This window comes from Cryptotermes secundus, unplaced genomic scaffold (genome assembly GCF_002891405.2).
Source record: "Cryptotermes secundus unplaced genomic scaffold, Csec_1.0 scaffold1264, whole genome shotgun sequence".
In the NCBI taxonomy this organism is placed as follows: domain Eukaryota; kingdom Metazoa; phylum Arthropoda; class Insecta; order Blattodea; family Kalotermitidae; genus Cryptotermes; species Cryptotermes secundus.
Window position 1 is genome coordinate 389,182 of NW_019738985.1, and position 24,966 is coordinate 414,147.

At 39.1% G+C, this 24,966-nt stretch overlaps 1 protein-coding gene across 9 annotated transcripts in view; it reads right to left on the minus strand.

The window, feature by feature from the left end:
* Window positions 1-24,966, minus strand: part of LOC111871551 (transcription initiation factor TFIID subunit 6) — a 58,155-nt gene that overhangs the window by 22,723 nt on the left and 10,466 nt on the right. For 8 of the 9 annotated variants that reach the window (XR_002844049.2, XM_023864738.2, XM_023864735.2 and 5 more), the window contains exons 1-9: window positions 24,445-24,723; window positions 23,603-23,689; window positions 18,297-18,450; window positions 17,113-17,269; window positions 11,776-11,911; window positions 10,871-11,050; window positions 8,068-8,302; window positions 3,832-3,980; window positions 3,169-3,421 (exon numbers count right to left, since the gene is read on the minus strand). Coding sequence is in view for 8 of the 9 variants with exons in the window: in XM_023864738.2 (XP_023720506.1) it covers window positions 3,169-3,421; window positions 3,832-3,980; window positions 8,068-8,302; window positions 10,871-11,050; window positions 11,776-11,911; window positions 17,113-17,269; window positions 18,297-18,450; window positions 23,603-23,689; window positions 24,445-24,594 (1,501 nt within the window). In the remaining variant the exon portion in view is untranslated. Of the gene's footprint in view, window positions 1-3,168; window positions 3,422-3,831; window positions 3,981-8,067; window positions 8,303-10,870; window positions 11,051-11,775; window positions 11,912-17,112; window positions 17,270-18,296; window positions 18,451-23,602; window positions 23,690-24,444; window positions 24,724-24,966 lie in introns of those variants that run through there. The other variant, XM_023864740.1, reaches the window with a different exon arrangement.

A 24,966-nucleotide genomic window follows, 5' to 3' on the forward strand; every position in this document is an offset into this window, starting at 1 on the left:
CCACTGTAACCATCAATTTATTAACACCGTACACATGGAAGACCACTGCATAAAATGAGAGCCTTTCTCTAGCACATGCAACATAACAAGTGATTTCCAACTAGCCACAACTGTTTTCTCGAAATTTCTGCATCACACACTCGCAGTCTTGCTTCTGATATTATTTGTGGCTAGCAGGCTATAACGGCCCCTTTAGCCCAGCCTCTCAATCCCACACTTGCCTAAGAGAAATTTTGCATTCCAGAATCTGTGAGCAGCTCATTCCTCCATAAGTTTTACCACTGAGAAATGTATATCACATGATGACTATGGCACTATGTGGTATTTTCCACTTCTTACCATACAGGTTTCCCCCTTCAACAGAGCTTCTATTGAACTAGGTGAGCCAATGACATCGTGGAACATAACTATGGGGGCAAATGTTTAAGGTTCTGTCATATTAAACACCTGCTGTGCTTTGGTACATGCAAATTGCAAAATTTTGAAAACCTGCAAGTATGGCAATAAAACAGAGGAGCTTAGACTTGAATACAGAATGTGCAGTAAGTCAGCATTACCTTCTGTGACAATGTTTACAATACTGAGGAACAAAGCGAAAATACAGGTTATACTAACCCTAAGCAAACTAACAAAGTTTCTTTCTTTCAAGAGTACACAGTGTATGAATGTGTGATGAACATAATGAGATAACCAAGATCTGTAACGTAATCTGTAACGTCAAAGGCATGAGAATGAGATGGTATAGATCCTATCTTGGTGTATAAAGAGCATTATTTTCATTACAAGTGTGATAAGGTAAATGTCACCTGACAGAAAAATAAACAGTTACTGGTTCATACACAATTTACGTGCCACTATAATAACGTGCGTTCACTATTATGTACGAAGGTTAATTCACAATCATCACTTATGTACATCAAGTCAGAAAGCTGCAAGTATTGTAATCATGGCAGTATTTAGAACCCATGATAACACAAACAGGTGTCAGATTTAAACTGCTTCATGTGTTATATCTATTTACTGTAGTTAACTACTCAGTATGCTTATTCACAAGCAAGAATGTGCAGCACATTATAAGTGGAATGTGGGTGGAACCCATGAGCAGTATCTGGATGATCCATGCTTGTGGGTATGCAGAAAATAGTGAACAGAACTTTTGCTAGTAAAGAACAGCTTCCTATTGCTTGTTGGTTGTAAGGTTAAATGGTTATGCAAGTTTAAGGAAATCTTTAACTGTCTGGTTCAGATAATGCTAATGATAATGAAATTATTGATTTAGTCTTCATTATTTTCATATTCCAATGACAATCACATTAAAATTGCCATAGAAACATATACTATTTAACCTTTTCTTTTATTGCTTGTGGGGTGGGACTAAGTCCCTTGTACTGCAGCCACTTCTGGCCTATTGTACCAGCCCGATGATAGGTGAAGGTGATTGTGGAGCAATTGGTGGAATGAAGATTGGCAGGGGAAACTGAAATACTCGGATAAAACCTGCCCCAGCGCCACTTTGTCCACCACAAATTCCACTTGACCAGACCCGGGCCGCCGCAGTGGGAAGCCAGCAACTAACCGCTTGAGCTATGGCATGGCCTTTATTTAAAACTTAGTGCAACCCTGCATTATATGTAATCAGAAGTGAAGGGATAGACCTGTACTTATGCATTTTAATAGTTTTTGGATATTACAAGTATCTGTTAAGGAATTTTACATATATAGTCTCATGCCATTAAGGTTCCACAATATGTTAATTTATTTCAATACACAATTAAAACGAAATTTCAAAATAATACAAGCCACAGGTGCATTTTATCAAGTTAGTTATGTATTAACGATGCATGCCATTACAACATACAGCTGCTCATTCAATACTGTAAAACTGATGTCTGGATAGTCGAGACTCAAACCTCAGTATGGAAAATGAAAACACGTTACAATATCCTTCAGCAATACATCCAATTTCCTCTCAGCTCACCACATTCTTAATTTCACACTTATCCCTTAAAGGAAAAATATATGTATACCCTTTACAAGTCACTGATCAAGGTACAGAGTGCAATATCTAAAAATTTGTGTCAAACTTTTAAAATTCAAAGAGTTGCAGTTTTCCTGAAGTGGGTGGAACAGAATAATTTTATCTCACTTCCAAGGAAACAGGATATGGAATTTTAATATTAAAAGTTACAAGCTCCTATTCTTTACAGAACTTTCCCGAATGATGAGTATTTTTATAATTTTTTCCCCAGTGCACTACCCTGAAATATGAACTGCATTATTCTAATATTGATACTGAAATTTTATGATATGTCTGCAATTATCATCTGTAATATGTCCTTGTAATTCTTCTACAGTAGGCTACTTAAAAAAAAATGTAATCAGTTTCAATGTATTCAATGCTAACCTCCTCTATCTTTTAGGCCCTTACTGCAGTATTCAAGTTCTCTTTTTTCCACAAAATTTGTGATATTAGAATCGCATGATACAAAAGTATCATCAATATTCTACTCTGTGTATGACGAGTTTATTAGTTTTCTTAGTATGACAATATGCTACATGTTTCAGATTATAAAGCTATCATCAGGCAGTATACATTAACAAACATTTTCAAACGACTGAACAGCGCTTTATATGAATTCATATATTACAATATAACTATTACTTATGTATCTGACTTTATAGTTAACACATTCAACTTTCATATGAATTAATACGAGTCTTATAAATATATTTACAATAACAATTTTAATTTATAAAATATAATGCATTGTTATGATGTACTAAAACATTAAATGAATTAAAATTGTTGTTCGTTATATTTATGGTATCTGTCGTGTCTAAATATCGTTTCATATATATATAAAATGATATTTAGACACTACAAATGTGTACTATTTATGCTGGTGTCTACTAGTGCAATTACAGTGTTATAATATGTAATTATTTACAGGTGTTATTTTGATTGTGGTCGGGTGTTATATTTCTACTCCTATTTGATTTCCTTATGGAGCAGCTGCACTGTTCGGAACCAGTTATTGCAATGTTCTAAAACGTTTTATCCTGTTTTCCATGATCTGGTTTTTTTATTTGTGTGGGATTTTTTTTTTTCAATTCTCGTGTTTCTGTCTCTGACTTCATTGAGTGTTAGATTTCAACTCATAGACAAACCTGTCTGCACAATGGCAGTTGGACCAGAAAGGCTTCGAGGAGTTGGTGCTGCTATTGTAGGTGGTGCTGCTGTTGCTGTGGTAGTAGCGTTAGCAGTGCAAGTAGAAGGCGTTGCTGTGCTAGTGGTAGGCTGTGTGCGAGCCTTCAATACTGCTGCATGCAATGCAGGACCCAAATAACCAAATTCACTTCGGTATTCCTCCACATAATCTGGTGGCTGCCGAAGTGTTTTAAGTAGTGGAGACAACACTTTCTGTGAATTAATAATAACGGTTATACGTACTGGAAAGAATTAAAAAACTCCTTACTCATATCCTTTCATCTCATTCTGTCTCTCAGATTATCATTATCATCACCACCACCACCATCCTCCTTCCAATTTAGGCCAAGTATGAGTATTACAGATCTACAAAACTGGGCTCTCATGATTTGTGGGGTCTACTTAACCACCATCTCAAGCTGACACTTATGCCAGGGCTTTTCAGACTCATATGCAGAACAGGCAAATCTAAGTATGGAAATTTGATGAGAACACTTTAAAATAAAATATTACAATTTAAAACTAACTAAGTATGAATGTGTCTAACTATGAAATTCCATAAAATTTTTAACCCATTCTTTCTAAGAATGTTACAATCACATAAAGATAAAAATAATACTTACAACAAGGAGATGTTTTATGTGGCCCGCAGCAATCTTATCAATATTGCTCAATACAGGGCCCTCTATTGCAGCCTCTATACGGTCTATCACTTGTTTCACCCTGGGCAATATAAATACTTTGACAACCTCTGTACCCAATTCAGACAATCCTGAAAACATTAAATAATAAACGTTTATTGGGTTTCGTGGAACTTCCAAGGAATTTCAGTTGATTGCAAATTATAAAGGATTTATTTCCTTTTTCAGGTAAAGTACTTACATTGTCTCTGATGTATAACTGAGTCTGGTCTACATTTGTATAGTACAGCAACAAATTTATAATTTGAATAGGTTTGTAAATGATGTTTTATCTACAGTTTCCACAGTAAGTTCCAAAAAGTGTAGTAATTACAGAATTCAAGGACTGTGTAAATTCAATAACTGAGAGAAGTAGTTCTTTCACCTGTTCAAAATGTTGTGGGAATCTGGAAGCACATCACCATTCTCATCCTTCACTAAATTACTTCAAGGGGGGTGACTCCTCTTAAATTCATTTATTCCTGCACACAGGTCTCTATTGTTCTTATTGTTCGTTGCAAGCTCATCAATTTTGCCTTCAGATATTCCTTCCTTTTATTCCTGAAAGGCCTGCTGGTTTCATGTCTTCTACTGTTCAGATTACTTACTTACTCATGGAGCTGAGCCCTTCTTGAGGAGCTGCCAATTCTGCAGCTTCTCAAGAATTTCCCAGCATTTTATGGAACCTGAAGGTTCATTACCGTGTTCACAAGAGCCCTCCACCGGTCCCTATCCCGAGGCAGATCTATCCAGTTCATACCATCCCATCCTTTCTCTCTAAGATCCATTCTAATATTGTCCACCCACCTACGCCTTGGTCTTCCCTGTGGTCTCTTTTCTTCTGGCTTTCTGGAAAGCCTACGATTCAGTTAGGAGGGAAGTATTGCACAATATTCTAATAGAGTTTGGGATACCCATGAAACTAATTAGGTTGATTAAAATGTGTTCAAATGAAACGTATGGTAAAGTCCGTGTAGGTACACATTTCTTTGATAAATTTCCTATCCAGAATGGTCTAAAACAAGGAGATGCTTTATTGCCACTCCTTTTCAACTTTGCTTTAGAATATGCAATTAGGAAGGTCCAGGGAAACCAGGTGGGACTGAAATTAAACAGGACACATCAGCTGTTGTTCTACGGCGATGATGTGGATCTACTGGGTGAAAATGTAGATACAACAAAGAAAAACACACAAACTTTAATTGACACAAGTAAAGATATAACAGACGAGAAGACAAAAGGTTCTGGACTGAATGGTAGCAAGCATTACCCAAGTTCAATCGCCTCTTAATTTCCTCCTAAATCAGGTTTCGATCTGTTATCATTGTTCTCAAATATCTGAACTGTGCCACATTTTCAAAACATCTGTTTCCTATCTTTATGTCATGATTTTGCCCTGAATTTTGGTGATGAGACAGTAATATATACTTAGTTTTCTCTGTGTTTACTTCTAGACCAACCTCTTTACTTGTGTCAATTAAAGTTTGTGTGTTTTTCCTTATGGTATCTACATTATCACCCAGTAGATTCACATCATCAGCGTAGACTAACAGCTGATGTGTCCCATTTAATTTCAGTCCCACCTGGTTTCCATGGACCTTCCTAATTGCATATTCTAAAGCAAAGTTGAAAAGGAGTGGCAATAAAGCATCTCCTTGTTTTAGACCATTCTGGATAGGAAATTTATCAGACAAATGTGTACCTATACGGACTTTATTATATGTTTCATTTAAACACATTTTAATCAACCTAATTAGTTTCATGGGTATCCCAAACTCTATTAGAATATTGTGCAATACTTCCCTCCTAACTGAATCGTAGGCTTTCTTGAAGTCTACGAATAGCTGATGTACTGTCTCATCGTACTCCCTTTTTTTCTCCAATATCTGATGAATGCAAAAGATCTGATCTGTTGTTGATCTGTTACGTCGAAACCCACACTGATGATCCCCAATAATTTCATCCATATATATGGACTTAACGTTGAAAGAATAATATTGGACAAAATTTGATATGAAGTTGATAGCAGTGATATCCCCTGATAATTACTACAGTCAGTTTTATCACCCTTCTTGTGAACTGGTACAATAATAGATTCCTTCCACTGATAAGGCAATTCTTCCTTATGCCAAATAGAATTGATGAGTTGTGGATCTCAGACCGTAATATTTCACGGCTTGTTGAATAAGTTCTGCCGGAATTTGATCACTACCTGGCGATTTATATCGTTTCAATTTTGAAATAGCACGTTCAACCTCAAAAGGGCTAGGATTAGGTATTAATGGCTCAGCTGTATGGATTTCTATCTGCCTAACAGCACTGACCCTATGTACATTCAATAACTGAGAGAAGTAGTTCCTCCACCTATTCAAAATGTTGTGGAAATCTGCAAGCAGATCACCATTCTGATCCTTCACTAAGTTACTGCTAGGCTGGTAACCCCTCTTAAAGTCATTTATTCCTCTGTACAGGTCTCTTAATGTTCTTGTTCTTACTGTTCATTGCAAGCTCATCAATTTTGTCTTTCAGATATTCCCTCTTTTTGTTCCTGAAATGCCTGCTGGTTTCACGTCTTATATTGTTCAGATTATCCCCATTTATCTAGCTTGGATCCTGTAACCATTGCAATTTGGCCTGCTTTCTTTGATCTAATAATTTTGAGCATCCTTCATCAAACCATGGCTTATGCTTCTTAAGTTCATAATAACCTAGACTCTCTTTGGCAGACATTTTTATATTCTCTATTAGTTTCCCAAGCTTTATTAACATCCACCTCAATTCCCAAGTTTTCCAAAGCCGTGAACCTATTTTAGATTTCAACACAATACTGTTCTTTACCCTCTACCTCATTTAATTTTGTGAGAATTGACCTCTCCATATGAACTCTGTTTGTTTACTCACTGCCAGTCTCTCCCTAACTTTTGCCACCACCAGGTAGTGGTTAGTATGACAGTCTGCTGTCCTGAATAATCAGACATCAAGTATACTTGAATGCCATCTCCTATCTATCAAAATATGGTCAATTTTGTTGTGCATCTTCCCATCAGAAGACGTCCAAGTAAATTTATGAACGTTATGATGTGAGAATATCGTAGTTTTGACAATAAGATTTTTTGGATGTGCAAAGTTTACTACTCTAACTCTAACTCTCTTATTCCCAACTGTTGGCCACTGAAATCTCCTAACAAAATTTTCATTATATTTAGGGAATTTATTGAATACATGTTCTGTTCTTCATAGAATCTGTCCTTCATATTACCAATTTTATCTTCTGTTGGGGCATGAACAGTAAGAATGATATCACACCAGTGGCCTCTTAGTATTATGTATGACATCCTATCGGTAACAAACTCTACTTTCTTAACTGCTGATATAAGTTTCTTATGCATGAAAAAACCAGTACCTAATTCATGATTCTCATTCCCTTTCCATAGAACAATGTATATTCACCTACTGGTTCAGTGCCACCTCCATCCCATCTGACCTCCTGTACTCCCACAAAATCTACCTTATTTTGAGATTTCTTCTGCCACTACCCTGAGTGAACCTGCCCTATACATATATCTAACATTCCAAGTACCAAATATCACATCCATTTTCTTTCACTTAGGTTGTTTATCCAAGGAATTCATCCAGGTCTGAGGCTTGTTGTGGGCTTTCATAAGAAGCTTAATTTTACAAGGAGGAGTTGTTAGACCCATGCTCAACCCAAAAGCTGGAGGACCGCCCCTTGTCGGCTGCCCAAGACTGCTTATTCAGCATATTCGCTGATACCCTCCATATCTGGAGGCCATCTCCTCCATCCACAACTCGAGGATGTGCCATGCTATGGTGACAAGGGACCCACCTAACATAGTCATTTCATTATGCATTCTCTAAATAAATGCATGGCACAAAATCGCAACTTTCTACAAGAAGGGGTGACAGTAAGTGCTGCCAAACATGACAAATATTTCACATTCCCATTATGTGTGTCACTTCCTTATGACAGTTCAGCTCTGAAATATTCTGATCTAACCCTGCATGTGAGACATATGAGAAAGGGTGCTTCTATGTAGCAGGTAAACAACCTATATCCCAGAGCCATAAATGTTTTAAATAATGCATATGCAATTGGGTACACTGTTCAGTAAGAATGTGATATAGCACTGCATACCAGTAACTGTTAAATTACCTCACCTTCTATGGCGCCATAAAGTGAAGCCAACTGCATCTTCTCATCCCGCAGGGCTTGACTAAACATGCGAGTTACCCTTGTCTGAACATTATTTGTGGATGTGTTAAAATTCTTGCAGATCTGTGCCATGAGACGTGATGCAAAATCACGCAATGCCCAGTGATTATCCAATTCAGGCCTCATGCACAACTGTTTGCTTACGATGCAGGTTGCCACTGATGGGATTAACTCATGTAACTGTAATGACAATTAAAGGGTTTCATACAAAGAAACACATATTTTGTCATTAATTATCTCAGAAAATCTACGATTTCATGCATGCAGTAGATGTGCACTGAAATTTGTATACAATGGAATTCAGGGTGCTCATTTGACTTCTTGCAATGGAGCACTGAGTCTGAAACAAGGAGCAAAATGGCATCAATTCCAGGCAACACTGAGAAATATCTGTATTTTCAAAGAACCTAGTCTTTATATTTCATTATTCTGCCAAGAGAAGGCATGATAATATCCATCTTTTACCTTTCAAGAGACTGTCTTGTGGATCCCACATTATGTTCTGAGAAGTAAATGCAAATAAACACTGACCTTAACATACAGCCATAAAAAGACATTACTGTAAATGTAAGCAGAAGTCAAAAGCAGAGCAACAAGCTATGTAGATACCAATATATCAGATTAACATAATTACATAAGTTTGATTTGTTTCATTCTGGTCCATCACACTAACAATATCATGAAAAGTTAAAGTTCCATCTAGTGTGACTGGTGAACATTTTTCTTATTTCAATTATTTATGAACTTACATGTTTCGGTCTTCAGAGACCATCATCAGAGGGATACCTTTACATCAATACTGTTGGAGGCTACTATTACAATATATTTTCTGTAGCTTCCAACTGTACTGTTGTAAAGGTGTCCCTCTGATGATGGTCTCTGAAAACCAAAACATGTAAGGGCATAAATAATTGAAATAATAAAAATCTTCACCAGTCACACTAGACAGAACTGTTTAACTTTTCATGTTACATAAGTCCTTTGTGCTTTTCAGAACGCACATTAATATCAGAGACAACCAAAGTATAAATTGTTATTTTTGGTTACACTTGCATTGATTCCTTTTCTTACAAACAGGTGAGTAATGTAAATTGATGAAGAATATATTTTAACTGCATTTCATTATATGATACATAGTAATCTTAAGTCATGAAGTGAATCAAATTGCATTACCCATTGATGTGGTAGGTACAGCACTTCATCAGAAATGGATGGGTGAGAAACAAAAGTGATTTATCAGAGTGTTTAATAAAAAAAAAAAAAAAGCAAGATAAGTTATATTTGCTGAATACATTCTTAATCATAGCTTTGGAAATGAAAGAAAAAGGGGGGAAAAAAGGATGGCATTATGGTTGAAAAAATTATAATACAGGAATTTCAGTACATTCTTTTGCCATATAGGAAAGTTTAATTCTGAAAACAGACTAACATGTAACTGATTGTGGATCACATGAAAACAACTAATACCAAGATAGAAGTGCAGTCAATGTTTTCTGCTTGCGTTATGTATTCTATCACAGATCATAGCCCAAGTTAGAGGGTAGACTCTGACAGCAATGGTTCCTTCAGGCTCTATTTCTCAAGAGTTTACAGCAAAAGCTGGCCAGGTGCCTTCTTTTCCTCACAACAAATTTTCTTGTAGCATGCAAAGACACTGAGAATGCCCACACAACACCCACAAAGGGGCTTTCCTCATAAAGATGAAAGGGGTGCAGAGGTTATGCTGTACCACTGCAAGTAGTCCACAAGAATGAGAGCTAGTTGATGTGTATGAACTTGGATTTGTATGCTCAAACAAATGAAATATTAAGATAACAGCTTGATTACATATTTAAACAATCCATACAAGTCCTAATTATGACATTTTCTGAGTAAATTTTAAGCCAAGTATTAGAATTCACATTGGCTTATAAATAACAGAAATCACCTAAAACAGAACCTACTTTCTCATGACAATATACCATGTCGCTGTCCAATGATAATGCATTATTATAATCACTTTACTACTTTAGTTTTTTGAAAAACTATGCTGTGGTAATATATTGTGGTGGCAGGGCGTTGCCTGACTTACCTTCTTCATCCATTCATGCATTTCACACAACCCAAAGCTTCGCCACATTATTATACAGGGTGGCGTAAGATTCAGTTAAGTGGTTAGTAAAATGAACAACTCACAATGATGTGATATTGTTCCACAAATTGAGTGGCAAGTTTAAGTCTGAAAACTCCCATTAATACAATAGAATGTTTTATTATTGTATATTATTGTATATTGTATATAATAATGTATTATTATCAATCCCCAAAAATATTACTGTATTCAAACAAAAATAATAAACATACAGATGGTAATGTGCTAACCAAATTTGTATTAGACTCTAAAGGGTTCTGCTGAAGGTGTACAATACTCAGAATTACAAGGGTTTTGGACTTTACCCATTGTCCGGCATAAAGAAGGTTGTGTTATCTTATTTCAACAAAGCCTGGTCTCAGGTATGGGTTTTCCAGTGATCAAGGTTAGATCTTTCTAAGGGAACCAACAGAATTGGTGTATCCCCTTCAGCTGAAGACAAAAATAGATCCCCTTTCCAAAACGTTGTGTCATCTAGTTTTTTTAAAATACTGGACAATGGACAAAGACCAAAAATCAAGTAGTTCCAAAATTTTATACTCTCAATCACAGAAATCTGACAGACAAAATCCTGTGTTCCTGAAGCTGCATGCATGGGCAGATGTGAGAATACTTGCATATTTTTCCAGGTAGAGTGACTGGTTGTCAAGGAGAGCTTTCACCATCCTCATGAGGTAGATGAGAAGTGCCAGGTTATTCTGTACTACGTTCACTTTCACACCCTCCGCTATGAAAGTGCACATACGGGGCAACATCTCGTGGAGACCGGGGTCTGACGCTAGGCTTTGGAGAGCTTCCTAGAAATGCCATAACTACAGTCAGCATTTACAACTCTGCTTATATGTTTGTGAGGCCATGGCTTATTTAAGATTTCATCACCTGGGCCAGTTCGTTATGGAACCAAGTAACTTTTATGATGCCCCCATAAATAATGTCCTACATTTCATTCAAAATGCAAGATTAATAAAGGGTTAATCTAAAGGGGAAGCACAACAGATCACTGAAGGTCGCAGTGCAAGGGCCGGATTTTTATGATTTGTAGTTTAGTTAATGAAGTGTATTTTGTAATGAGTAATCAGCATGTTTCTTGTACATAATATCTGTGCTGCTATTTACTTTATTTTGTCAAATAAACAAGAGCTGGTACAGCCAATAATCATTTTAAGTTTCAGTCTCCCATAACCCCCATTACAGGCTTTTCTTCATTTAAGGTAAATACACTTGTTCTCCAATGAGTTTTAAAATGTTTTACTATATTACTAAGCTGCATAAATAAGATAAATATTTTCGTTACACACTAAATACATGTAAAATTCAATCCTAGAATCACTACCCATTTTGGTATGGAGACTCCTGCAAAAACATGTCTCAAAACAAGCTATCTAACACAGCCATCCCAAAACTGATGTCAGAAAACCAAGTAGTAGAGGACATGAATGAATGTTTCATACATGTAGTTCTGGAACAATACGATTTAATGCCATTTAATAACGCACAGTAATATAAAAGGCCAAGAACTCACCGCTCTGCGAGCTTCATCTGATCCAACACATGCCTCAGTGATTTCTTTGTAGTAGAGCTGTTGTTCCACAGAGAGTTCATGAGTAGCCAGCTGCTTCACATGCACTGTCTCCACATTGCGAAGCTTGTGCATTTTCCTGGGGGAGCAACATATCTTGGAGATTACAATGATCAAACTTTATGCCAATTACATAACGTTCTGACAGTCTTTCAGGATTATGAATTTCAGGACTTTGTCTATCCTCTAGTATTCTGACAGAGCACAACATTTTGAAAACTGTATCTGTTTCCATCCTCAGGTGAAAAAGTGGAGAGGCACTCACTCCACCAAGTCCATTAAGAAGACATAATCTCAGTCACTGGATAACGAAAATCAGCGGAAGACATCTATATGTGAACCTAGGAGCAGGCACTATCAATTGGATATAATAAGAAAATTTGCAATATAAACTGCAGAAATACTGATGAAGACCTAAAACCAAGACAAAGAATGATATGGAAAATAAATCCATCACATAATAACAATAACCAAACAGAGAAATACTGATGAATTCACAATTTTTTCTGAACATGTTTTTATTATCTCCCATTGACAAAATCTGATTCTACGTGCATACAAAGATGCAGAAAACTGACTTCGGATTAGATGATTCTGATGGGCCCAGCTGAGTAAATGCTTACCCACCTGCCCATTTCTGAAACGATATGTTCTTTCAGAGTAACGGACGATGGCCAGAAACTCAGCAATCCCAAACCAAAGTTTACACTCAGCCATCCGCCACTTAACCAATCATAATTACATGCATACAAACATATAAAAATACACTGCAAAACATTCACATTTTTCTGTGTCTCAGAAAGAATTTCCATGTGGGACCATTCAAGAATGGATGAACAGAAAACACCAGGAAAAAAACACATAAAGGCTTTCCATAAGGAAGCATCTGCCGTAAGAACTAAGGAAATAATTGTTGAAGGTGAACAGAAACCAGCTGAGGTAACAGGACTATTAACCCTTACACTGCAGCAGTCAACATGTCAATCTCTGAAAAACATGGCATCCCTGTTGCGATTGACAAAACCCATATTGCGATTTTAGAGTTTCAAATCTCAGGTTTCTTAGTACAAATCTCATTCAAACTTGGCGGGTGCACAGAGTCATCTATTGGGAACGTAATGAAGCATCATTCATTAAAATGGCGGCATTCTTCTGTCCTCTAGCTTAAGAAATGTAAAAGGTTGCATCTGCACAGCGAGGCACGTGCTCCTTGGTCATGCGACACAGGTATTTCACATGGCTAGTAAAAATGGCTTCATATAGTGCATGGTGTCACATGAAGGGACTAACAAATAATCCTAGTTGTGAAATATGTAGTGACAAGAAACAACCATGCATGTTCTGCGTGACTATTCTACACAGCAACCTAACAAAACACTACGCTTCATTCGAAGTGCAAGACTGTTACAGAGCTAAATCTTAGGAGTTGGCACAACAAGTTAAGACAGTTGGAGTAAAAGGGTGATTATATGTCCAACCGTTATAATCTATCGAAATAGCACACCTCCAACTGTAGTAATGGTATCCTAGTTGACAGCTGTACCACACAGCCTCAGCATTCTGTGGGTGTTAGTTATATTTTGAACTGGCTCAGGCTAAAATTATATGCATGACAGTTATGAAGTGGAACACTGTGCATTCATATTTTAAGAGCAACAAAAAAGTAAGCATATCCAGACATGTGTTTATTTCAGGAAACAACCAGCGCAAAAACTTTCAGAACCATTGATCTGACACATGTCCACTCATTGAAAATTCTGTAAGCATGACTGCAGTATGGAGGTACTAACAAAGACTGACAACTCCCCTGATGGACTGATCTTAGTTATCCATATAAAAAGTGGCCAGCCGGTAGTAATACGAGGGTACAAAGGTAAGGAGAAAGAGGGCAAGATGTCCTTTGAAGTCTACAGAATGAAAGGAGATAGAACTGCCATAATACTGGGTGCAACTAAGACACAGTATCAGTACATACATAGTCACAGTTATTTTAATTGCTTTTATGGGAATATTTATTGCCTTAGTACACACTATTTTCGCTTAGTGCGGGGTGGAGTCCAACTAGGTCCAACTCAGCATGGCGGTCACTGATTGGCCTATTATAGCCTGCCCCAGTTGCTTACGATGATGGAGAATTTGGTGAAATGAAGACTGGTAGGAGAAACCAAAAGTACTCGGAGAAAACCCACCCCAGCGCCACTTTGTCCACCACAAATCCCACTTGACCAGAACCTGGGCCGCCGTGGTGGGAAGCCAGCGACTAACTGCTTGAGCTATGGCACAGCCCTAGTACACACTACTGTTTTTGTTAAACATGTTAAAACATAATGTGAAAATTCTGAATGTTTGCAGTGTTTGTAACTGTTGATTTACGTATAATATTTCATACAAAGATTTACAAGGTTGGAATGGCCTCTAATATCATAATGCTCATACCAAATTTCACAAAAAGTAGTTGAAAAGGTGACACACATAAAGAGCATGGTGTTCTCATAAAGCTTTTTCTTTCCTGAAGGCACATAGGCCAAAAGGTGTGACAGTCTTACAGTGCTTCACTCAACTTGTGTTACATCTGAACTTCACAACTTTACATGCTCTTTCACAAAATGTGTGGTAGTGACATTTATTTATATTTCACATTCATTGCTACAAGAAACTGACATATTCATTCCAATCTGGCAGGAAAGGTTGATAATTTAAGCTAGGATGACAGTAAATTTGAAATTTAAGCTGCCAGTTGTGTGTGTCCCACAGCTCCAGTCTCTTGCACCAAACCACATCACGAAGATGGCGGAGGACTTCTTGGTAGTACTCCTTATTGACAGTCTGGCCTAGTGGTGCGTACTCATGATGCACAACACCTTGGTAATCGAAAAAAACAGTCAGTATCACCTTCACATTGCTCCGAACCTGTTGTGCTCTTTTGGGCCTCGGGGATGTTGGATGCTTCCATTGTGACACCTGGACCTTGTTTTCTGGGTCATATCCGTACACCCACAACTCGTCACCAGTGATCACAGACTTCAAGAACTCAGAATCCCTGTTGGTGCACTCCAGCATGTCCTGCGCGACCTCAAGGCGGAGTTGCTGCTGCTCCGGCGAAAGCAGCTTGGGCACAAATTTTTCCACCACTCTTCACATGCCCAAATCCTCAGCTAAAATTGTGTTTGCGGAAATTCTGCTGATCCCAACCTCATCAGCAACTTCACGGATGGCCAAACGACGGTCCTCCATGATCAGTGTCTGCACTTTTTCAATGACATCAGCACTGACAGTCTCCCGGAACGCTGCTCACTGTCCGCCAACGTACAGCCACGTTTAAAGCGGTTGAACCACTCTTTTAATTTGAGTAACCCCCATTGCATCATCACTGAAAGCCTGCTGAATTTTGTGAATTGGGTATCCCCAAGTTTCTGACAAAACTTGATGCAGTATTGCTGCTCCAAGTGTTCCGTCATCTTGAGCGAAACGAGAATGCGACAAACACGTGTTACACCACTTTGCTATCTGGCAGCCACAGACGCATCCAGCAGTGCTGCGAGTCAGCAAAAAATCACGCATGCACATGAAAGTCCCTTCTACCACTACGCTCAGTTCCCCCCCCCCCTTGGCCATTACTTACAGCGGCAAAAAATAAAGTCGGATACTTTTTGGACATACGGTACTTTTGGAATGAAATAACTACACTCAGAATTCCTGGGTATTTAGATTATAACATGAAAATGAAAAGAAAATTAGACAAACCATGGGAAAATACATACCTTACGTCCATCACCGCGACAACCACTACAATCGGAACGGACACTTCACGACACTCAATAGGTGGAAATTGTGGAGTTGCTGCAGCGACAAATCATAGCAACGAATTGTTGTTGAGTAACAATGGATGAGACGAAACACGTTACCGGTGTAATCTATAAGCAACATTCCCGTAACAACAGACTGCCTGAACAGCGGTAACAGAACCGTGAGAAATGGTGTCCAGCATCCAGTCCGCATAACCCTACATAAGTAGAGCTTATGACACGTACAGAGTACTGAGTATTGAGAACGAGACAATCTTCAGATAGCCATCGCCAGAGACAGTTGAGATCCAACCACGGCCAAGGATAGTTGAGACGTTGCATTGGGGTATTGAAGTATTAGGCCAGAAGTCAAGCGATAATAATTGTAAGGTGTGTAAGCGTGAGAGCCCAATAAAGATTCGCCGAATCCGAGACCCACATGAAGTTATTTGTCGCGTGACATACCCAACACGTGACAATATTTTAAAACATAAAATTCAGGGACTGACTGCAATAAACACGTGATAATAACCCTGCACAGGAGGCACACAGTAGTGTAGTTGGTTGAGGTGCTATGCTACAAGCTGGAAGGTCACAGGTTCAAGTCCAGATAAGGTGGATTTTTTTTCAATTTACCTAATCCTTCCAGCCACACTATGGCCCTGGGGTCCACTTACCCTCTAACAGAAATGAGTGTCAGGAATCTTCTTGCGGGGTAAAAGGCAGCCAGCACATGAGGCTGACAACCTTAACACCATCTGTGAACCGACCATATAGAAAATGTGGGAGCCTCAACATCTCACAACACTGTGAGCCTCCACAGCCTGTTACAAGAATAGTTTTACCTTTAATAACACTACACAAGCAAGGCCTTCATTCTCTCTGGCATTTATATATATATATATATATATATATCATTCATTCATTCATCAGTAATCTATCAAGACGACAGGTCCACAGTCTCTTCCAAAACAGTTCCTCCACTTGATGCAATCTACAGCTTTCTCCTTCAAATGAAAATATCCTCTTCTGTCCCCATTATCTTCATGAACATGATACCCTCTTGGTATCTCCTTTCTTGTACTGTACTTAAATACTGTATTAATGAATAGACCACTAAGTAAGTAAGTAAAGGCATCCCTGTAACAGGCCGTGGAGGCCCATAGGGTTGTGAGATGTTGAGGTTCCCACATTTTCTAGACAATTGGCTCATAGATGGCGGTAAGGCTGTCAGCCTTATGCGTCAGATGCCCTTTACCCCCAAGAATATTCCAAGAATATTTGTGGTAATCGTTTCTGTTAGAGGCTGAGTTGACCCCAGGGCCATAGTGTGGCTGGAAGGATTAAGTCAATTGAAAAAATCCAATGACCTCATCGGGACTTGAACCTGTGATCTTACGGCTTGTAGCATAGTGCCTCAACCATCTATGCTACCGCGTGCCCCCGAATAGACCATTACATAGCATTATTATTGTTGTTGTTATAAGCAACTCACCCTGTTGTAGGTTTACCAGCTGCCTCCCCTTTCTCCTTGGCTGTTTTATTCAACTTGGTCACAGGATCAATGCTCTCCACTTTCTGTTGCTCTTTAGACACAGGTGGAGGATTTTCTGGTATGGTTGGTTGTACACCATCAATACATAACCAGTGTGCTGCAAGATATCCAACATTAGATCTACCTGTCAATCCACCTTTTATGTGAACAGAAAAACCAGTTGTGTATGAGGTCTGACTGATGAGTATCACAACTGAATTTATATCTGAGGTAAGCCACAGTTCACAGTGATGCAGCTGCAATGAATCTGTTGTGACATGGTTAAAGTAACGCTCACAGCTCATTTTATTTTTTCAGTCATTTATGGCCATGAATTAATGTCAAGGTGCTACATTATATACTGATTTCACAATTCTGAAAAGGATAGAGGAACACATGTGAATTCAATTTTGTGAGAAAATCAGAAAAATAACCAAAACTTAGCACTTCATATAAACATTATTTGGAGATGTAACAAAGAGCTAAACATGTGTTTCTGAGTTGTTCCATAATTTTAGGGACAAACATACATCAAAACTGACAAGTATCCTACACGTACTAATTGGTAGAAACCACTTTATTCCCACAGAAAGTACCCATTTGACAGGAGACTAGGTGGGCCCCAGATCTGGTTTGGATGACATGAAGAGAAAATTCTTACCCTTACCAGGACTTAAACTCTGGCCCCTCTGTAGTCCGGGCCATAGCCAGTCCCTATACCCACTGTGCTATTCCAGCTCAAAAATCACATAAACAATTTACAATATAAAGCAATTCTCTGTCAAATGTGGACATTTAAACATTTCAACCATATCAGTATATGACGATGAGACACTGCAGTCTCTCAATCACATCTGTTTTCAGTTTACTTTCTAAAGAGATGCAACATGAAATTATTAATTGAATGGGTTGGTACAGTGAAAATGCTTCACACTCATATCTGGAAGGTGCTCAGTTTGAATCTCTGCCATTACAAAATCTATCTTGACTCAGCTTTTTTGGGTTTTCTCAGTTCCTCCTGGCAAATGACAGGAGGGTACCTTGAACTGGCCAAAACTGCTTCCTTACAAAACCTATTTCAACACCACCATTCAACACTTAACAGTGCCACAAAATAACACTCCAACAAAAATTGCTGTACATACCTCTTAATGAGACATCTAGTGGCATTTTTGGTAATGGATTATTGATCAACTCATTCAAGTCCATTTCTTTCTCTTCAATGAAGTGCAGTTCTCGACCACCACCAGAAGCAAATCGGAAAGGAATGTTATCTTGTGTACAGAATCCATACAGTGGCTTGCAAAAGAGATCATTGAGACATTTACCAGACAGCATATATTTCACATTGTAATTCTACGCAGATGAATATCATAAATTTAACAATAATTTATGGCCGTGGTAACCGATGTGTGTGCACTGATGTCTCTTCGAAGATGATCAATGACCCCACACTGGCAGCATATGGGTCACCCATTCCTGCTGCCCTTAGTCCCTTGCGACAGTGGTCTTTTGGGCTATCTAACCCTATCCATACACCCTGCTGTCTCTATGCCCCACTTGGGCTCTGACTTCCACTAGTTTTGTTTTCAGCACAAGCCTCCCAGCTTCTACCAGCATCATCACTCTTTGCATATTACTGCTCAGCTCCTCATAGAGACTCTGGGTCCACTGATTGACAGACACAAAGATGCACTCCATCCACTTGCTGATGGTTTCTCTGAATCTGGCCTTAGCAGACCACATCAAATTTATCATGGCTATTGTATCCTCCTGGTCAGCCCCTAAGGCAGCTCACACCTCCTCCTGGGCAGTCATTACTTTCTCTTGGCTGGCCTGCACTTCTTCACTGCAGGTAACAGAAGTTCCAGGTCCGCCACGATTAGCTGGCATCAGTTCCAGCCCACAATCCAGCACTTCTAATGCCAGATGCTATGTGTGAGTGACTAGACAAAGAGTTCAGATCGATAACTAAATTTATTGGATTCTTATTTCTCTTAACTACAGAGAATTACAACACTTTCACTATTCTACACAATCTACATATAATTATGTACAACACATTTCAAGTGTTTCAAGTCTGCTGTATCTTCAAGTACTCACTGCTTAGTTATGGCTTCTAACAATTGGGACTCTCTCCAATAGTCCCATGCCTGATGGCTCCCACTCTGGTTTCAGGTAAATTGCTGCTGGCCTTGGCCAGCACAGTTTTTCTTGGTTCTGGGCCTCACATGACAAATGACTGAACTTTTCTGTCTTCTGACTCTGAGTAATTAAATTTTACCTTCTGTTTCAGTCAGTCAGGCAAATTGCTCCTGACCCATGCCAGCAGCATCATTCTTGGTTCTGGGCCCTGCAGGGCCAAAAGACCATACTCTTTTGCCCCAGAACTCTGCTACTCATGCAACTCTTCCTCCTCCTATGGTCAGCACAATGAGTAAACTTCTGCTGGCCAACATAGTCACTCTTGGTTTTGGGTTCTGCAAAGCTCATTACTATAATTATCTGTCTCATGAGTCTGGGAGTTGAGCAGTAAGATGTTAAAGGTATCACCCATGCACCTGAAGTAAGTAGCTCAACTTTAAGACAGCTGTGTCCAGGGCCCAAGTCTCTTAAGTGCTCTGTGTAGTAACACACATGACCCCACAGCTACTGCAGCCTTCCTTCTGATCATAGAACTGGTCACTGGACAGAAAGCATACTGACATATTATTATTATTATTATTATTACTACTGTCCCTCTGCTAGATGTGCAGCAGCTGCTAATCTTGTTTGCAGGGATGTTGACGTATTCGGAGCCAGGAATGTTCTCCCCAAATGATTATTAAATATAGTATAATTGTTGGTATTATTACTATTTGCATGTACAATAAACAACAATAAACTGAATTATTATTATTATCCTCTCTGAAAATTTATACTTTTCATTTCTTAATTAAATATTTATATGCTTCGTTTCTCAGTTCTTAATAACACTTAGATTTATTTTAATGAAATTATTATTATTGCTATTATTATCATTTGTTTGTTTACTTTTCTACATTATTGTGTTTTCCCCAGTGCTTGCCTGTAATTTGTCTTTGACTTTACATTGTGTTTGTCTATAATGTAACTATTTTTATCTACACTGTGCTCCCTCTGTAATTGGCCTTGCGGCTGTTGACTCGGCACATAAATAATAAAGAACTGAATTATTATTATTATTATTATTATCAGTAGTAGTAGTAGTAGTAGTAGTAGTAGTAGTAGTAGTAGCAGCAGCAGCAGCAGCAGCAGCAGCAGCAGCAGCAGCAGTAGTAGTGGGGCGAGACTGAGTCCACTTGGTATTGTGCCCACTACTGGCCTATTGTACCAGACCCAGATGATAGATGATTGTGGAGTAACTGGTGGAATGAACATTGGCAGGGGAAACTGAAGTACTCAGGGAAAACCTGCTCCAGCATCACTCTGTCCACCACAGATCCCAAATGACCAGATCCTGGCTCGAACCCAGGCTGCAGCAGTGAGAAGCCAACAACTAACAGCCTGAGCTATGGCACGGCCATAAATATATTGATATAAGCATGAAGTGCAAGAGACTCATTATGTCTTTGATGCATTGTCTCCTTGAGGGAAATACAGATAAAGAGTAACAACATGTCAAAAGTTCTCAACTATTGTAACCGCACCACTGAAATCCTTCCCCCCTCCTTTTTTTATTTCAGCAGCTGATAGAGTAGATACTAAAAATTATGAAGAAACAAAGGTTTAAGACACACTGTCAGAACAAGGAGTAGGCGATGAGCATATACACCAAACTTGCACGGACAAGGACATCTGCTAGTCCTTGTGTCCAAGCATCTGGTGTTATTTTCCAGAAGGGTGAAATGATACTTCAAGAAACCCCACTGAGTTTCTTTAGAAACTGAGAATTTGACTTACAGCGGCAAGCCACTTTGAGAATTCGAGAAGTGACAGTTTCTGCCAGCCGTAAGTCAAAAGTGGGAGTGCCAGGAGATCATTAGCGGCCCCTCATAAGTTGCATCACTGTCAATTTCGCCATTTGGTCTTTTGGGGCGAAATTCCCTTAAAAACAATTGGTCATTGGCCGGAACCAAAATTAAGCCATCTCCTCTTATTTCAATCAGCCTATCCGAGAAATCAGGAGGAGAGGAGAATAGGCAGATACAACTCAGTTAGGACCTCTGGCTCGGCAGAGTCCAGTTTAAGATTTTTAGTCGTCTATCAACTTCAGAACTTGGCAGAGGCAAACCCCGCATCACACGCGCTAAAGAAAAATTCTAAGTACAAAATTTTGCTCATAACGACTCATACAGGAATTTGACTTAATCCATAAGCGGACGGTTGTAAGTCGAGCTTATCGTGTGCAATTTGTGCATGTGCAACACCAGCTGCTTGAAAGCCGAAACTGGATCTGATTGTGGGAATTTGTAGAGCCGAGTGCCTATACGAAGAGCAATAAAGTGTTGTAGGAGTACAGTGAATTGTGTTGGTTAGAGGTGCTTCACCCTCACTTGTCCGAGCCTGACCCGTAGCCGACCTGAGGAGAGACTCATCTCCACTAGCTAGTCAAACCCATCACCAGCTTTCACCTACTCATACCTTTTCCCCTTTACAATGAATCGCAAACAGTTTCTAGCTGTTTGCTGGCGCCCATACCATCAGGTCCCATCCTGAAATTCAAACCCCCTGTAATTTCAACAGAAGGATGAAGCGGTGGAGCCTGGTCAAGCCGAAACCAGCCACGGTCTAGCAACTTCAGCAGCAGCAGCAACATCAGGTAGGGCGATTAAAGGTGACACCAAACGTGTAGGCGAACATGACGGCAGTTAAACTATGTCCTCCGGACTGACCACCAGCGAGCTGATGGTCTGATTGTAACACTAGAGTTCCTGATATATGCCACACCAGATATATTTCGAGTTCTATTATGCTGAGCACTAAGCAACAGCAGAACATTCAATCACCCATAGATAGTAGATACATTTTAAGGATACAACAGTATTAGTGAACTTGCTCCATTACACCTGAAGAGTGATGCAGGCAGCCATATAAATTAGTTCACATCAGAACTTCAATAGAGAAGAGGCTACCTGTTCAGCTATGTCTAGATGATCCACATACAAAAGCTGCAGAGAGGATACTACCATACTCATCCCAAAAATCCCATGCCAGAGTAAGAACAGATGGCATTACTGCTTAAAGGGAACTTGCCTCCTCCCACACCAAGTGACAACCACCCCTTCCTGCCCATCTCCCTCCTACAATATATTACTCCAGTCTCCTCTTCCTTCCCATTCCTGACGCATCCTCTCCTAAACCAATGGCATTCTCTTCAATGCCCTCCAGCCACCTAACCCACAACACAGACATTAAGCAACAATGTGCCTGGTGAGCACTTGGTTGGTGGCTGCTCACGAACACCAGTTGTAAACGAATATTTTGATCCACTCAGTGACCTAAAAATGGACATTTTGTAAAATCCCCTATCCACTGCCTCATCTCTTTTGGACCCATCTCCCTCCTATGACATGCCATTCCCGTCATAACCTGCCTTCACAATCAACTACCTCTTCACCACTTTCGACACCACTAGAAGTGGTCAAGCAACATTATGGTTGGTCACTGTTGCCCAGCAACAGCAACTGGCAATGGTATTTTAGAGTTTAGGGCCCTGTCCACTGTTCCTACTGGCCTGGACTCAAAACCAACCAACAGGCCTACTGGACCAAAAACCGAGATATATAATACATACACACAAACACTAACCCACCCAATGATACCCCCGTGTGGAGGCAGGGCCAAATATCTCCACCATGACCATGGGAGTTGTAGGAGGTGACAAAAAGGGTAGTCTCAAATCTAAGACAGTAAAGTATTGTCGTGAGTCCCGAGGGACTTTGACCTGAGAGAGACTGCGCATATGCAAAAGACAGACCCATCCTCTCACCAGAGAGGGCGCCCCACAAAAATAAGACCGTAACTGTCAAACGGTAATAATTAATATCTGGTCATGAGCCCCAGATGGGGCTCGACACCAAGACTTACTGACTGGCTGTCAGTTGCAATGTGACTTTGACTAACCCACCCTACTCAAATGAGCCTTAATGACGGAGGCACATGTATCACTGCAGCATCGGCAACACTGCCCACATTCATATGGTATTAATTCTTGTTATTTCATAAATATTTACTTGTATAATGGCTGAATATAGTTAAAATTAATAACATTATAAAAAACAAACTATGCCCATTCAGGTTAACCTGAACTGACATAATGTGCCACTGAATTCAGATTTATGAAATAACTATCACTGCGCATTGAAATACAAACCAAAACATGTTTTGGATTGACCAGTAAAGCGGACAATGTTGTTGTGGGTCAATGTTCTTATGAGAAGCGGCACACCAATTCTTAACATAAAATATGACAAAAATAAAGCACACTTACCTCAATATTTTTAACTTTAAGTGCATGATCAATGTCTGCAGTAGACAACTTAAGTCTTTTAGCATGATGCATAAACTTTGCTGCATCCTTAAAGAAAATAAAGACATTACAATCAATAACAACATAGTTTCTCAAACTGTAGGCTACAATTTCATGGTGAGCCAGACGTTTTCAAGAATTAAAATACAGGCGTATCCACTAACAGTTTTGGGATGTCAGCGATTTAAAATTTGTGTCTGTGGAAAATGTACTTATTGCTGGAAAAACATTTTTTTTTTTTTCCCCCCACTGAGTGTATACAGGTAAATTTTATGGCTGACTGAGATGGCAAAGCAATTTAGTTTCTTGTTGTCACTCTAATCACAGAGCCCTGAATAAAATTATATACTTCAAATGGTTATGGTATCATAAAATCTGAAAATTCCTGAATTATAACACTTTCGCCATAACAATTACTGTACCCGGCAATGACACACAAGGTACAGTGTCATTGTAACCCTAAGCTTGCTGTACACATTTAAGTTTCTAACATCCTAATAGAATTTAATATTAGACAATTTGGGGCACAAAAGCGGCATTTCCACAAACAAAATGCACGCAAACTTATGCTAAATTTAACACGGTAAAAAATTACACACATTTTGTATCCCGATTACACAAATGTTGAAAACTTGTCCAAGTTTATAGTGACCATTTCCTCACATGCTTAACGAAGTACACACAACATGAGTCTATGAGATACAAAAGGCTGTGGGTCCGCCCTCAATTCTGTAATAAACACGATGAAAGACTTCAATCCTGTCATTCTCAGGAGACTGGCGGAGGATTTGCTGGAAACTAACCTGCACAATTTGCTTCAGTCTATACGAAACGTCATCAGCCAACTGTTTAGCGGCTTCATCTGGAAGATTTCCTATACCTACACTCTCTGCTATAACTTTAACTGATTCCAGGGACAATGATGTCCCATATACCATATCAGCTTCACTCATACTTAACCCTACATCCTTACATCAGTATTAACAACTAAAACGTTAAACCTATCATCAGGCTCATCATTGCGCTTACACACAACACCAGACAATGATCAGCGCGTCCAAGATTGATCACGTGGTCTGTGATGTAACATCCATATCCATAGCCAACGTTTCACACGGAAATAGCACTATAATTTTACATTATGGTGTGGAGCTCACTTTACGTAACAAATCTATTTTCAACATCGAAGCTTATTAAGCAGTATTATATTTGCAATGACAGACACAGAGATAATTTTCAAACTATCATAGATGTGCTACTTCCTTTCCGTCGAAAATATTGGCTATTCTGAAAGGTCGGTGAAAAGCCTATGTAGCATTCGACTG